Genomic DNA, 16,568 nt, shown 5'->3' with positions numbered 1-16,568 from the left:
AGTTTAAAAAGATCACGATGAAGCTGAAACATAAGATATAAGCATTCAGGCATCATCTCAGTCCCTCCTGACACTATTTCTCCCTGCATCTCCTCCTGAGTTCCTTCCCTAGCACTGAAGAGCCATTCATTTTTCATGTGACCTTTAGACAGCCTGTATGCAGAGAACAGCCCAGGTAGGCAACTATAAATCAGACAGCAGAGAAGCAAATGAGCCGGAGAACACTAGGGGTCCCATGCAGAGGCAGAGGTGGTTAATTTGGTCGTGTTGGCTTTGCAGTCATGCTAAACACGCGGATTCCCCTCCCTGACTCGTGCTAAACTCTTTACATATTAACAAAAAAAGTGCAGAAGATGGGGGAGAAAAATCACCTCCTCCACCTCAGAGGTCATCAAAGGTCTTCTTCACCCACTCAAGCGGCCAGCCGAAGGCTTTACCCGTAGGACTCTGGGGCGCCTATGTCCACACACCCACGGCCAACTGAAAGATCAAGGGTGAGGGAGCTGCTCGGCTCTCGCCCCCGCTGCAAGGGCTTCCCTCAGTTCTCTGTGCCGCGGAAGGGGCTTTCTATCTCTCTCTCTCTCGCTCCTTCCCTCCCCCTCGTTCGCTCAGTACCTTCATTAATTTGCTGGAAAATCTATAGTGAGGCATTCTCTTGCCCGCCCACACAAACACATAGACTCTGCAAGTGCAGTAAGACCCCATCCTCCCTCCCGGGCCATGGATCGGTGAGTTCGGAGGGAGAAAGAGAGAGGCTGTGACAGACAGAACGCTGCCTCTGCTGTTGGTTCCCGTGTCAATACGCAGTCAATTTAGGGCCTCAAAGGAGACAGACTTCACTGCAGTAGTATTTTCATTGTTAAGTGGTTTTCCTAATATGTATGAAGTTCAGGTGTCTATACTGACACCAAAACAGATATGCCACATCAAACAACATAGCCTGAAACCACAGGCAATATGATCCTGAGCATAAAGTACAACCATTCTGAGTGACCACTCAAACTAATTAGGCATCGGTACAGCAAGATTGTGACACGAAAATATACAAAACGCTTCTCAGATACTCATTTTGAGCAACAAAATGTATTCTCTGAATACATAGACCAGCAGCGGTGCCTCTGCAAGCAAGATTTTCATTACTGAATTTTCACAATATACTCAAGATTTCCATTGCTGTATCTTTCTTGAGAGGGCTTATGCATGTTCAGTTTGGGTTTGATGAATTCTTATTTCTTATGAAAGATCACAATCATTTGTGGACTATTATTACTTTATTTGCTGCTGGCATGTACACTGTAATTTATTAGATGCTTTATATTTACTCTATACAAGATCTATTTTCAAAAGCGAAAAAAACAAACAAACAAATGTAACTTAATCCATGGATAAGATGGAGAAGGCAGAGTCAATAAACAATGTTTTTATTTTTATTGTTCATTTCACATGCAGAGTGAAAATGCAACAACATGCTTGACACTGCCTGATCAATAACTGAGCAAAAACACTGATTAAAATCCCTCAGCCCATTCTCTATCCCCGCTGTCTTCAAATGCCAACATTTTCCCTAAGCTACACAACTAAATGCAACAGCAAAAAAAAGTTACATCTCAAGAAAATGGTGCAAAACAAAAGATCTCACAAAAATTACTATACAACTCAAACATAAATCACACACACACAAAAACATCATTCAAAGTGCAATAAAATAAGCAAAATAATAATGCCACATAACACAACATCACACAGAACAACAATGCAATGCAATCTATCAGTTAATACTAATCTATCAGATAACACTATAAAACTGGGCAGCATTATTTTTGATCATCTTAAGAGCGTTTAAACATATTTCTCTATTTGAACGTATTGATTTGTTAAATATTCACATTAGACAATGGAATTCGAACTGAGGACAGATTGTTGTGACACAGACTGCATTGGCTGGTGTTGTTAATGACACATCAGCAGGCATTATGTCAAATGTTATTATATGAAATGACAGATAAATGATCAGATGTGTTGACAACTGGAGAGCCCGTTCTCGCTCTCACACTCACACACACACACACACACACACACTCACTTATGTCCACATGTCAATGGCACGTGTTAACAATCATCTGTCAACCATCTCCCAGATCACCAGCATTCCAGTCACTATGACAACCTGATGCTTGACAGTATAACCAGTTTCACCAAAGACTCAAAAGTGACTTTTAGTTTTAGAGTTTTTCTACTTTTTATGAAGCAGAAATAAGAATTAAAAAGACAGGTCAGTTTGAAAATGTAATGTTAGACCACAAATTATTACAAATCCTTTTCAATTATTTATCAAATATAGTGCAATAGGAAAGTTTCCTAAGTAACAACAACAGGTAAGTAAAGTTTCATACTTGGGCCTTGCTTCCATATAAAAAGCTGATGGTGCAACTGAGAGAAACTTTGCCGAACTGAAGGAGATATATCTCTGTGCATGACAATATGACAATAATGCCTAGCAACCTAGCCTGAGTGGGAGGTGCTATCTCAGAGTGTCATTAGGTGTGGAAGAGCCAGCCGCTTCCTGGGGGCTGATTTGCCAAGTACTGCATGAGAACAAGGTTCAAACCTAATGAGTGACAAACCACAGGTGCTGAAGATGGGGAAAACCCACCCTACTAGGTTAAAAGAATAATTTTCAACATATAGTTATAAAATGTTGGCAGAGTTAAAGCCTTGTACAGTATTGTAAACTCATTCACTGAGGTAAAGTCATGCAGAATGCTGTTCTAGCTCTAAAATCTGATTGGATGAACCATGTTTGAAGCTATGGTAATATGACCAATATGCACACATCAGTCAAGTTGATTGTGGGAAGTTGTTACAAACCATTAAAACTAATGAACTACATTACTTGTTGGAATCACTGTTTATTGATTGTTTAATTCATTATTATAAAGGGAAGCAAACCATACTGCATTTCTTGTGACTTTTTCTGCTTCATTACACTTCATTGTCACCATCAGGGAACCACTACATATGGAGCACTAGCCAGATTACAAGGGCTTACCTGAAAGGGGCATACCACGAGTAATGGGCCTGGTAGTGAGTTCCTCCGCCGAACTCATCTACTGCAATAGTGCTTAAGTGATGGAGAAGGATGGCCCAGGTTTCACCATTCAAGGGAAACTCTAACTGGACCTAAAAAGCACACATTATCACCTCAGAGAGGGATAAGGCACTAATGCAAGCATTACATCCAACCAGTTTGTCCAGGCTTTACCTGTTATTAACTAAGACTCAAGGCAAAACTGTTTCCATGTGTAGATTATAAAATCTCGCAAAAGTGTTGGGTGTAGCCCAGCCCCCAGCTCTATATATGTCCGCTAATAAAGCACCATTCACTAGAGCTGATGTGGCTGCGATACCTCTGGTAGAGTGAGCCCACACTCCCAGTGGGCTCGGTACATCCTGGGCCTGATAATCCCGGAGAATGGCATCCACAATCCAGTGGGCTATTCTTTGTTTGGAGAAAGCCTTCCCTTTCTGTTGACCTCCAAAGCAAACAAAGAGCTGCTCAGCTCATCTGAAGCTCTGTGTGCGGTCCAGATATATGCGCAGAGCGGGCTGGGTCTCCCTCATCAGGAGGGATTGCTTGCAAGTTCACCACTTGGTCCCTGAAGAGAGTAGTGGGAACCTTGGGCACATATCCAGGCCGGGGTCTCAGGACAACGTGATAGTAGACTAACCCTAATTCCAGGCATGATTCTCTAACGGAGAAGGCTTGTAGGTCCCCCATCCTCTTGACGGAGGTGAGCGCAATCAGGAGGGCTGTCTTCATAGAGTGGGCACTAAGCGCGACTGACTGCAAGGGCTCAAACGGATCTCTCTGCAGGGCCTGAAGAACCAGAGAGAGATCCCAAGAGGGGATGAGGAGAGGTCTAGGAGGGTTTAGCCTCCGTGTATGTGCTAGTGCTAACTATCAGGTCGTGCTTTCCAAAGGACCTACTACCCACTGTCGTATTTAGATGTGGTCACATACACTTTAAGGATGGAGGCGACAGGTGCCTCTCCAGGCCTTGCTGATGAAAAGACAGTACAGACCCCATGCCACAACTCTGTGGGTCTTCACCTCGCGAAGCAAACCATGTAGTGGAAACATGCCACTTCAAGGCATAGAGCTGCCTGGTAGAGGGGGCTCTGGCCTGAGTGATGGTATCTATAACCGCTGGTGATTATCCTTTGAATTCCCATCGTCCCATCCAGGGAACAGACGTGGAGGTTCCAGAGGTCTGGGCGCAGGAATCCACCATTGAGGGGCTGATGCCATCAGCGTGAGCTCTGAGAACCAAGTCTGGTTGGGCCAGTATAGTACGATCATTAGGACTTGTTCTTCCCCCCTGACTTTGCACAGAGTCTGTGCAATCAGGCTCACTGGGGGAAACGCATACTTGCGCAGGCCTCGGGGCCAGCTGTGTCCCAGTGTGTCCATGCTGAGGGGGCTTCAGTCAGAGAATACCACACTGGACAATGGGAGGATTCCTGGGAAACATGTGCTTCGCCGAATCGACTCCATATCAGCCATATCAAGAGTGTATCGGCTGTGTGATTGAGGACACCCAGAATGTGAGTGGCATGCACTGACTTCAGTTGCTGCTGACTCCAGAGGATATTATGGCGGGTAAGTTGTGACATGCGACGGGAGCGGATACCGCCCTGGCGATTTAGATATGCCACTGTCGCTGTGTTGTCCGTCCAGACCAACAAGGGCTTGCCCTGAATCAAAGCAAGTAGCATGGTCAACAACTCGAGGCAGTTGATGTGCCAGTGCCTGTCCATGGCCCCAAGGCTGCATGCCCATTGCATACATTGCCCCAGTCGGACTCAGAGGTGTCTATGGTGACAACAACATGCCTGGACACTCGTTCTAGGGGAACTCCCGCCCGTAGAAATGCGGGGTCTGACCAAGGGCTGACTAGATGGCGACAAATCGACGTGATGGCCATGTGATGTGTGCCACAGTGTCATGACCATCTCGGGACTCGAGCCTGAAGCCAGTGCTGACGCAGTCTCATATACATCAACCCCAGCAGCATGACAGCGGTGGAGGAAGCCATATGCCACAGTAGCCTCTGAAAATACTTTAGTGGAACCGCTGTTTTGAACTGCAGTCTCAAGCAGTTCAGCACTGACAGTGCATGGTCTTGAGAAAGACATGCTGTCGTGGAGTCCAACTCCACACCGAGAAAAGAGATGCTCTGCACGGGGGAGAGCTTGCTCTTCTTCCAGTTGACACAAAGCCCCAATTGGGCTAGGTGCTTGAGGACCAGGTCCCTGTGTGTGCACAGCAACTCTCACGAGTGAGCTATGATTAGCCAGTCATCGAGGTAGTTGAGTATGCGAATGCCCGTATCCCTTAGCGGGGCAAGGGCAGCCTCTGAGACCTTCATGAAGACACGAGTAGACAGGGACAGCCAAAAGGAGAGGACTTTGTATTGATATGCACGATGTCCTGTCGAAGGGCGGGCAGTGCCACCTTTCTGCAACTGGACCTCTGGGGTCTGGGTTCCAGTCCAGGCTGTTGTGGGGCTGGTGCAGCCTTTGCAGGCCACCCTCAGCAACGAGCAAGCGGAGCTTGGGCTCTCTGCAGTCTAGAAAAAGACCCGCGCTGAGGCAAGATGTGCTCAGTCGACTCTGTCTGCTACTTCACTGCAGAGAACTGCTGCAAGAAGTCCTCGACAGTGTCACCAATCGGAGAATCGATCCTCCCAATCGGCCACCTTGGGAGAAGGGGGCATCGAGAAAAGTACTTTCTCCGCATCCCGCATCTTCGCAAGGTTGAGCCAAAGGTGACGCTCCTGGACCACTAACATGGACATCGCCCGACTCACGGCCTGCGCCGTCACCTTAATAGCCTAGGGGTCGTCATTACTCTTTCAGAATAATGCTGATGCACCACTCTCTCTGCACTTATCTGTGCACGCTGGAGAAAGAGATTGCTGGTTTGTGCTGACGATCCAGCAGCAAGCACTACTCGCAAAGGTGAATGGAAAATTGCTTCTCTTAGTAGCAAGAGATGCTGGCTTAGGCTCCAAAGAACATAGCTGAAGTGTGAAGTGCAGCCGGCTCGCCTTGTATACCCATATGTCCAGGGGCGTGGCCTGGCATGCAAATTCCACATGCCAAGTCCATTGGCCTTTTCTCAATATGTCAGAGGTGTCTGGGGCTCTCAATGGCAACCCCTAGTGTCGGTGTTTCGACACAACTTCGAAAGTGACCGACATAAAGGGAACGATAGTTTGTTGACATATAGTTGTAAAGTCATTGTTAGAATGTTTAAAGTGGATTATCTTTTTAACACAAAGTCCAAACTTGGTAAACAGACAACAGGTAAATTAAGATATTTTTCTCCACTTGTCCAGTCTACGTGGATTGCTGCTTATGGCCATATTTAATAAATGTAATTATTTAATGAACATTAAGTGTCTTATCAAATTACAGTATTGTTGCTGCCATTTTTACAAAAGCTCACTCTGAGCTAAAGCTGGTTCAGCACATTCATTACCCCTGCCTACATACAGTAATCCTCTCTCTTTCTCTCTTGTCTTCCTGTTATTCAGCACTCTTACTCCCATCTCTTTTGCCTCCTAAAGCACTGTGGGGGTTCCCTAAGCTTCTCTGTGTCTCTGCAACCCACAGAATGATTTGAGAATATGCAAAACACTTACATAACTATTTTAAATTATTAACGTCTTTATGTGGTTAAAACAGAGCATCAGAGATAGCAATGCCTTATGTAAGATCTTATATTATTAAAAAAAGACACACTTCATGGGCGTGTAGATATGTGTGAGCGAGTGAGCGTGCTCCAAGTATGGCTTCATAATTGCTAAGAAACTGATCTATTTATAGTTTAGCAACCCACAATACTGACATCATCTAAACTTAAAAGGGTAAAGCAAAAAATATAAGTTAACTGGCACACTCTGTTTCATAACAATAGAGGTGGCCTCAGTTCCTTTAACTTCAGACTAAAAAATTATTTAATGAAAAATGATCTGATGAAACCATCTAATTATATACTAGTTCCAGGAACACTCAGACTCTCAAGGCTCTGTTATTTAAGTAGGACAGGTAAACTGTCTGTTTCTGTGCAAACATGAGAGTCAACATAAAAGGGACTATAAAATTAAGCACAGGCTACCGATAAACACTTGCCTAGCATTTCATCCCAGAACTAGCTGTAAATGATGGGCAATGATGCTGAACAGCCTGAAATTCCCCATGACGCAGTATGACGTAGACCAATGACAAAGCTGGTGAGCTTTATAACAGTAAAGATGACCAATACCACTTTCTTTTCGATGCAACACAAACAACAGTGGAAGACTAAATTTTAGTAATTTCTGTTGGTAAAATAGGTAATTATTTGAAATTAAGTTATATTATTTCAATGTAATATAACTGCAATACTCATGTAAAATTTAAATTTAAATTTAAAAAAAGTTTTGAAAAAAGGCAAAGCGTCAATTCATTTATGTTTGTCATTTAATAACAGTAATTCAAAAAGGCTGAATTATTTGAGCTTTTACCTTTTGCAAGAATGCTATTTAGATAAACTTCAAACAAAGGTCACATAATCCTGCTGCTTGTCCTTTTGATTTTTCTTCTGACTGTCTGTGATTTTTGTATTCTATGTTAAAAGAAGTGAAGGGAGAAATATTTCCTTTTATCACATCTTTTTATCCAAGAATTCTTAGACACACATTTTTTCAAGATATATACATAAAAATCACTGGTAAAAATAACCCTTCATATCAATACTGTCACATGAGGATCAATACTCAAAAAGAAATGCCAAGATCTGAAGTATCTGTATTTTCAGATCGACCTGTCCACTAAACAGTGCCTCTGTATGGATGAGGAAAATTAATAATCAAATAGCAACAATTTCCCACTGGCACAAAGAAGCCTGACATGTGACCTTATGATATGTATGAGTCCACAATGTCATGTTCAGATTGATTTCTTTTCTTGAACATATGACATAAGAAGACATTGACAGATTAGTGATACGTGCAGAATGTGGATGAGACAGAATATGTGGTGAGGATGTACTTAGACTCTGACTGGATTACTAATCATTAAAAAACAACACATTTGGCCACAAACAGAAGCTGAGACCAAAAATTTGGAGATTAAAGCATAGAATACATTTTTAAAGCTAAGTCTATAGTAGTAAATGAAGAGAGAGAAACAGTCCACTGTGACCTGACGTACCCAAACAGATCAGCCTGAAATATTCCCCAGCACCAAGCTGCCTGACTCCTGTATCTACGTCACTGAGATCCAAGACAAGATGTTGATCGACTGCATTCAGCAGGGGAGCAAAGATGAAAATGTACAGCGGGAAAAAATGCTGTCAGTCACACAGACACAAACACCTACAAAGTTCCAATGTGGGTTCCCGGCCTTTGTCAAGAGTCAAGGTCTAAAACCTATCAAATGTACAATATCTGTGTTTGGTTTGGTGAATGGATCAAGGCAACCTGGGTCTGAAATCAAAAGACAGAACAAAGAGGCAAAGAAAGAGACATTTTAACAACAAGAAATCTGAGATGAAAAAAATATGATTGTGTGTCGTCCAAAGTGAAATTTTTTTTTTTTAAAAATGGCATTTCTTATCTCTTTTATTAAATGCTCTCTTTTATTAGTATGTAATGAAGTGGGAAACTGTTTTTTCAATGGGTAGTCACCCAGAGAAAGACTTTATTAGCAAACTTGGCAAACATAATAAATCAAATAGCTTGTTTAACACATGCTGTAAATTATTGCCAGACAGTTAACATTTGTAAATCCTTTTTTCTTTCAGTTTCTGCCATCAGTAACCAAAGGAAAAGTGACAATCATACAGTAAATGTGTTCATCAAGTCTTAAAAACAAATATCAAACATATCACGTTCATGACACTGTTACGTGTCTCGCTCACGTGAACATGTTCCTAGGATGACAGAAGGTCTGTATTCTGACAAAAGTAAAACATTTCTTGATGTTATTAATTTATTTACTTAGTAAGTGTTAAAGTGAAAAGGAGGTACTGAGGCAACAGAAGGTATTGAAATCATCAATGACGTGGCTCCCTTGGAGCATGACTGTAATTCTGTGTCTGATTAAGACTGTTTAAGGGAACAGATGCCAATGTCTTAACACCTTGCCATTTCTATCCTCTAATAAGAACTCAGAAAAGCAAACATTCAACGAGAATGAGAGAGGAGTGAAAAGGATTCAGGGGGACCATGAAGACAGCAAAGTCTGATCTGATACCAGCCCCACTGTTAGCTGTAAAAGACCGTAAGCAGCTGACTAACAAAGGAGAGGAGAGGAGAGGAGAGGAGAGGAAAAGATGATAAGATAAGATAAGATAAGATAAGATAAGATAAGATAAGATAAGAGGCAAGATGAGACAAGAGGAGAAGAACCGAGATGAGCTGCGACAACACAAGAGAAGAAGAGAGGAGATATAATGAGAGGTGAAAAGAAAAGAGGAGAGGTAAAAAATGGAGAGGAAACAAGAGAATAGGAGAAAAGACGAAATGATAAGAGAGGAGAGAAGAGAAGAAAATATAAATGAAAAGGTGGAGAAGAGAGGAGATGAGAGAAGACAATGCGAGGTGAGATGAAGAGAAAAGAGGAGAGGAGAAGAAATGTGAGGCGATGAAAAGAGAAAAAAGAAGCAACATGAAATTTAGAGATGAGAAGAAAGGTGAGAAAAGTGAGGAGATGAGATATGGGAGGAAAGGATAAGAGAAGAGATGAGAGGAGAGGTGACAATGCAAGATGAGATGAAGAGATGAGAGGGGAGGAGAAGAGATGCAAGGAGATGACATGAAAAGAGAGGAAAGGAGAGATGAAACAGAGCAGGAGGAGAATGAGAAATGACAGAAAAGGATACAAAATGAGACGAGAGGTGAGAAGTGTGGAGACAAGAGGAGGAGAAAGGAGAGAAGACAAGACGAGAGTAGAGGAAAGAAGAGGAGTGGAGAGAGAGAGAGAGAGAGAGAGAGCGTGAGGGAGAGAGCGATGGAGAGAGAGAGAGAGAGAGAGAGAGAGAGAGAGAGAGAGAGAGAGAGATGATTGCGTGGGCTGCCTGCTCCTCTTACACAGCCATCCAATAATATTGGCTAATTGCATGATTTCTTCAGCTTCTCCAGCCTCTCATCATGAGTGGGAGTCAAAGGCCTCATTGGTGGAGTATATAGCTGCTGACAGAATAGCTTGTCCTGATTCTCTCTCTCTCTCTCTCTCTCTCTCTCTCTCCCTCTCTCTCTCTCCCTCTCTCATTCCTCTCTCCTACGTTGGTTTCTGTAGCAGCAGTCCCTCTGAGACAGGTTTCCCCGGAATCCACGTAAAGAGGTATCTCTACCCACGCTGCAGAGTCAGGAACATCTCATTTGGAGCTTTCTTCAGTGCTGGCTCATGCACACGCGCACACACCACACGCCCGCAAAGCCCTCATGCCTTCTCCTCTGGTTCTCTTTTATTAAACACTAGCTCTATTTCTCCCTCTCTCTCTCCTCATCCTACACTCTCTCACGCAGGAAACAGGGGAACCTGCGTGGGCGGCAGCGTCTCTCCCTGTCATTGAAGCCTTAGGCCCCGTTGACAAATGAGACGCTAGGGCCTTTCGACTGAGCGTGGGTGAGAGCGGGGATTCTGTATCTGCACTGGAGGATCTCTCTCACACACACAAACAAAAACCAAAGATCCCCGTGACCGGCACCCACTTGATTGCAAAAGGGACAGAGCGGGTCACAAGCAGGTATTAAGACACGTGTCGAGTTCCTCTAGCAGTTTAGCCCCTGGACCGTGTCCAAATTTGATTAAAGAGTAAACTCACGGGTATTCTTCAGCTAAATGCTGAGCCATTTGGAAAGCTGTGGGGTCACGATCTGCTGCCACCACCGTTACACCAGGAACTGACTGCAGGATGGCCTTCGAGTGACCTCCGGCCCCAAAGGTCAAGTCCAGGACAACCTGGAATACAAAAACAGACCAGAAAGAGAAAAGTAAAGTATTTCATCCATGATGAAAACTACTTTCAGCTTGTTAAAAGCTACTTAATGTTCAACCAGACATTGATTTTGCTCTAAGTATGAGGCCGCTGTCCATAAACTTTGTCGCTACTTTTCAAAAAGGAAACACATTTGCGCATTCTCCCTCTTTTTCTTCCTTACAAACACGCACACTCACACTAGAGACACTATCCTGTGTTCTCACTCAAAAGTCAATGCATGAGTCATCTCTCCTGTTGAAAGCGTCTCAGTGGTTTCACAGTGGAGCCACAGTGGCAGCTACACCTCAGGACCATTTCCCAGAGCCATCCACCCACCCACACATCATACCCTAAACAATAAGAATCCATCCTCAATAGCACTGACACAAAAAATTTGCAGTTAAAATGGCTGATCTTACAAAAAGAATGATTCATTCACATCTTTAGCTCAGAAACATGTGTGAAGAAGAATCTGTTGGGGTCAGAACGTTCAAGGTTTTTGTTTGTTTTCCACCATTTTGTTTTTCACCACTCTTTTAACTTTGGTTACTAGTCTGAGAAGAGCAGGGGTTCTCAAAGTGGATGGTCCGTGCCCCGCAGCCAGGGGGTCCGGAAATAAATGGTCCCTATGATTCCCATAATGTGGAAAATGCGGAAGGAATCGTGGAACTCAGTCATAAAAATGGAATGTACAGTATAACGTGGAATGTCACAGAATTTGGCAAATTTTGGATGAATATATCAAAATTGGGGCTATACACTTAATCAAATTGCGATATGCACTAGCGTCTGTGAACATTAAAGCTCAAAAAGACTGCTATTTAAATATGAAAACTACATGTTTTGCGTGTCTCTCTGTGTGAATGACCTCTATTACACTCACCCCCTAAACCTCACTACCATCCGGGTCATGGCACCAATGTAACCCCTCCAGTTCTACTCGCCCCGTACCGAGCAGGACTCAAACCGGCATGGGAGGCAGGCACGCTAAAGACTGCAGCCTCTATAGTGTCAGTCGCTAGCTAGGGGAGTGAGGTTTATCTGCACAGCTCTCACTAGCTGGCCTCCGTTATACAGGCGAGCAGTTTCGTCTTTACACATACTCAAGTACACAAGATGCTCGTGGTGTTTTCAGCGTGTGCCATCTCATTATATAAGGACATTAACTTAATCTCCAGACCTGCACTGAGAGTCACTTCACCAGCATTGATAAAACTATCATCATATCAAAATCCACACAGAAACTCAAAGGTCTTCACAACAAAAGTTTGGCTTATAATAAAAAAAGTTTTGCTTTTTAAATAAAAGTTTGGTTTATATTGAAGAAATTATAACAAATATATTACTAATATATATATATTTCTCAGTCTCTTCATTAGAATATAACCAGAAAATACAGGAAATTTGTATGCAGTATTAAAAAACAGAAAAGATCAGAACAAATTGACTTCTATAGGCTAAAGTGGCAAGTATTTAGTGACCTCCCCTTACACTTGAGCAATAGCAGGAACCTGGCTCTCTTAAACCTAAATGGAATGGAAAATGAGTAGAAGGCCAAGAAAACTTTCAAAATCTGTTGAGAAGTTTCTCAGATTTTCTTCTTTGAGAAACTGGAAGAAGTCCAGAAGGTCACACTAAATACTGATTTTTGCTTAAAGAAGCCATTTTGTTCTGAATTTTTTTTTTTCCATTTTGTGCACATATTTTCTGTATTTTCTGTTTGTATCATAAAAAAAAAAATAAATAAATAAATAAATAAATATGGATGTTTATTAAAACTTTGCTAAAACAACAAAGCTGGCTCAAAGCAGTTTAACTGCTCAGGTCAAGCAAAGGACTCATGAACAACCATCACAAAACAAAAAAACTGCCGTGGATCACCCAGGTAACGACACAGTATTAAGAATCAAGGGGATGTAAACTTTTGAGCGGGGTTGGGTTCTTGTGGACTATATGTAAACTTCTTTTATGTAAAATATCATATTCAGGACATTGCTAAATAAAAAATAACATGCATTTTGTATGATCCCTCTCATTTTGAAATAATTAGAATAATTAACATTTTGCAGATTCTGCAAGGGGTTCACAAACTTTCAAGCAGAACTGTATACATATATATATATATATATATATATATATAGCCAAAAGTATTGGGACAACCCTCCAAATCATTGAATTCAGGTGTTCCAATCACTTCCATGGCCACAAGTGTATAAAATCAAGCACCTAGGCATGCAGACTGATTCTACAAACATTTGTGAAAGAATGGGTCACTCTCAGGAGCTCAGTGAGTTTAAGTGTGGTACTGTCATAGGTTGCCACCTGTACAATAAGTCCATTTGTGAAATTTCCTCACTACTAAATATTCCATGGTCAACTGTTAGTGGTATCATAACAAAGTGGAAGCAATTGGGAACAACACCAACTCAGTCACGAAGTGGTAGGCCACATAAAATCACAGAGCGGTCAGCGCATGCTGAGGCGCACAGTGCGCAGAAGTCGCCAACTTTCTGCAGAGTCAATAGCTACAGACCTCCAAACTTCGTGTAGCCTTCAGATTAGCTCAAGAACAGTGCGTAGAGAGCTTCATGTAATGGGTTTCCATGGCCGAGCAGCTGCATCCAAGCCTTACATCACCAAGTGCAATGCAAAGCGTCAGATGCAGTGGTGTAAAGCACGCCGCCACTAGACTCTAGAGCAGTGGAGATGAGATCTCTGGAGTGACGAATCATGCTTCTCTGTCTGGCAATCCGATGGACGAGTCTGGTTTTGGCGGTTGCCAGGAGAACGGTACTTGCCTGACTGCATTGTGCCAAGTGTAAAGTTTGGTGTGGAGGAACTTGACTGGCCTGCACAGAGTCCTGACCTCAACCCGATAGAACACCTTTGGGATGAATTAGAGCGGAGACTGTGAGCCAGGCCTTCTCGTCCAACATCAGTGTCTGACTTCACAAATGTGCTTCTAAAAAAATGGTCAAAAATTCCCATAAACACACTCCTAAACCTTGTGTAAAGCCTTCCCAGAAGAGTTGAGGCTGTTATAGCTGCAAAGGGTGGGCCAACTCCATATTAAACTGTACGCATAAAGAATGGGATGTCATTAATGTTCATGTGCACGTAAAGGCAGGCGTCCTAAAACTTTTGGCAATATAGTGTATATATATATATATACACACAGTGTCAGAGTGTGTGTGTGTGTGTGTGTGTGTGTGTGTGTGTGTGTGTGTGTTGAGAATTGTCATCATTTACTGTATGCACCCTCAGGTATTTCATAACTTGTGTGGCCAAAATGAAAGTAAATGTTGACCAGAGCTATCAAGTAAGATTTTCAAGGCAAGATTTTTATTGAACAACAAAATTCCAGTCTATTCTAGACACAAAACTGTTGTATGGCTTCAGAAGACTTGGGATATAGTATATTAGTCGTATACTGAAAGCTCCTGGTTATTGCTGGTTTCTTTTTAATGAAAAATGTTTAGGTACAATATTCCTATTTCTAATTAAACTCAGATACAGCTACATACGAAACATATTTAAAAAAAAAAAAAAAAAAAAAAAAACACTGTGAATTCCCTCAAAAATCTAAAACATTCATTTCATTGCTGGCAAAAACAGGCAGCGTTTGTATTACAGCATATGCGGGTCTTCCTTCATTCCACTGCACACTGATTAACTGGTGAGACACAGACAACATGCTCTAAGGCAGACGCCATAGGCCAACAGTTCCACTCCATCGCTGGGCAGCACACCACAAAGACAGAGTAATTAGTAGCTTCTAATGGATACGTGTCATTAGAACTAGCTGGGAAAATACATCGGGGAGAGCAAGAGGAAGGGCCGTGTGTCAGAATGTCACAAGGCATGATTTTCAATTTAATCTCATGCTAAGAATGAGAAATTTGATTTCTGTTCATGCCTGTGATAGCGCCTGCGATCGTATGTGAGTCACTCCCTTTTTCATCTTCAAGTTTGAATGTTCATGTTCCTATTTTATATTCCGCTGCTTTTCCACATAGTTTTTTTCCATTTTCTTTTTATAGTTTTATCATTTACAAATGAAATAGCTGCAGATCGATACTTTTTGTGCACTATACCCTCAAGTACATGAGGTCAGAGCCTTTAAATAACGATGCTCTATCAAGCTTTCGCTCTATGTGTCCATAGCAACCACAAAAATCTTCATCCTTCCTGCTCTTCTGTCATAAAAAGCCACAAATTAACTTATGGTTCGGAAAGAATTAGATACTGTAAGAAAACTGGATTAAAGAAAGGACTGCATGAGGAAATTGTTGCAACTGTAATTAATAAATCCAGTTTAATGACAGCAACTTGAGCTGATTCAATGTCCAATTTTCCATTATTAAATAATGTGGTTTTGATTATTTTATGCAGACAGACAAGTTTAACAAATAGCTGAAAGAGTGAATGAGACATATTGTTAAAACATTTAATGGTTTAGAGAGGCACTTTGCCCTAGGATATAAAAAATTATTTCCTGGCACATGGGCATCACTGTTTTTCTCTGATTCAATTTCTTCCTGTGTTTTAGAGCTAAATCATTATTCCTCAGCTGATGACTCACTTTTAGCCCTCAAATTCAACTGCCCCCTTATGATACTGACAGAAACAACAACATATGCTCTTGTGTGGCTCTAGCATGCCATAATATTGTAGTGGACTTGCCATATTTTATTTCAATCGTAAAAACAAACATTTCAGAGGTCTCGCGTCTGTGTATTACTAGAACTACTCGTTCATTTGGTTTACTGAAAGAAGCAGGAAGAAAGCTCCAGTTGGTTAAAATCACCCACATCCACCCTGAAACATCAGTACAGAGATGGGGCTTTTGGGGGGCGATTGGCTTGGAGAAAAAGAGACAGAAGCATGCGGATCGATAGTGACGTTGGTGGAGGGGTGCGAGCGTGCATGAGCAGAACAGGAGGTCATCAATGGTGGAGGGGCTGCGTCTCCCTCTCCCGTCTGAAAAGCAGGCAGAGCTAAAGGGGAGGGAGAACAAGACGACACGATGAGTCACAACAACCAGCTTCAGTATGCCTGGTGTGCCATTCAATACCAGTGAGAGGTAGATAAACAGAGAGAATGAAAACATGTAGATAAATGTGGGGGGGGGGGGGGGGGATATATTAAAAACAAAACAGAAACCCTGTGTTACGTTGGCCTTTACTGAAAGGGCTCCTGTTGGAGTAAAGAGGCTTAGTATTATCTGGCATCTGATGAGTTCAATAGATAATCATTACAACACTTCATCATGCCTATTTCTCTGATTACAAAATTATAGTCATATTGAATATGAGACATGACAGTAAGATTTTATATTTTTTAATCTGAAGTTAAATCTGAATATCTTCTCCAATTCCAGGTAATATGTAATATGAATAAGCCATTGCTCTGTTTGTTTAAAAATCCAAACCGGCCCAACGTAGCAACATCGTTTTTCAATTCTTATCAGTGACATTAGTCGCATAGAAATTACACACTTTGGTTTCAACTACAAAATAGAAAAGTTTCGCAATTT

General features: G+C 42.1%; 1 protein-coding gene across 4 annotated transcripts in view; it reads right to left on the bottom strand.

Annotated features, from left to right (window-relative positions):
* Positions 1-16,568, bottom strand: part of mettl15 (methyltransferase like 15) — an 83,267-nt gene that overhangs the window by 30,961 nt on the left and 35,738 nt on the right. For 3 of the 4 annotated variants that reach the window (XM_051898927.1, XM_051898928.1, XM_051898929.1), the window contains one exon: positions 10,877-11,013. The exons of the other annotated variant lie outside the window; for it this stretch is intronic. In XM_051898927.1, the coding sequence (XP_051754887.1) occupies positions 10,877-11,013 (137 nt within the window). The remainder of the gene's footprint in view (positions 1-10,876; positions 11,014-16,568) is intronic. 4 annotated transcript variants of the gene reach the window in all.

This window comes from Ctenopharyngodon idella, chromosome 7 (genome assembly GCF_019924925.1).
Source record: "Ctenopharyngodon idella isolate HZGC_01 chromosome 7, HZGC01, whole genome shotgun sequence".
In the NCBI taxonomy this organism is placed as follows: domain Eukaryota; kingdom Metazoa; phylum Chordata; class Actinopteri; order Cypriniformes; family Xenocyprididae; genus Ctenopharyngodon; species Ctenopharyngodon idella.
The sequence above is the reverse complement of the archived record's forward strand: the minus strand, read 5'-3'. Positions and strand labels throughout refer to the sequence as shown.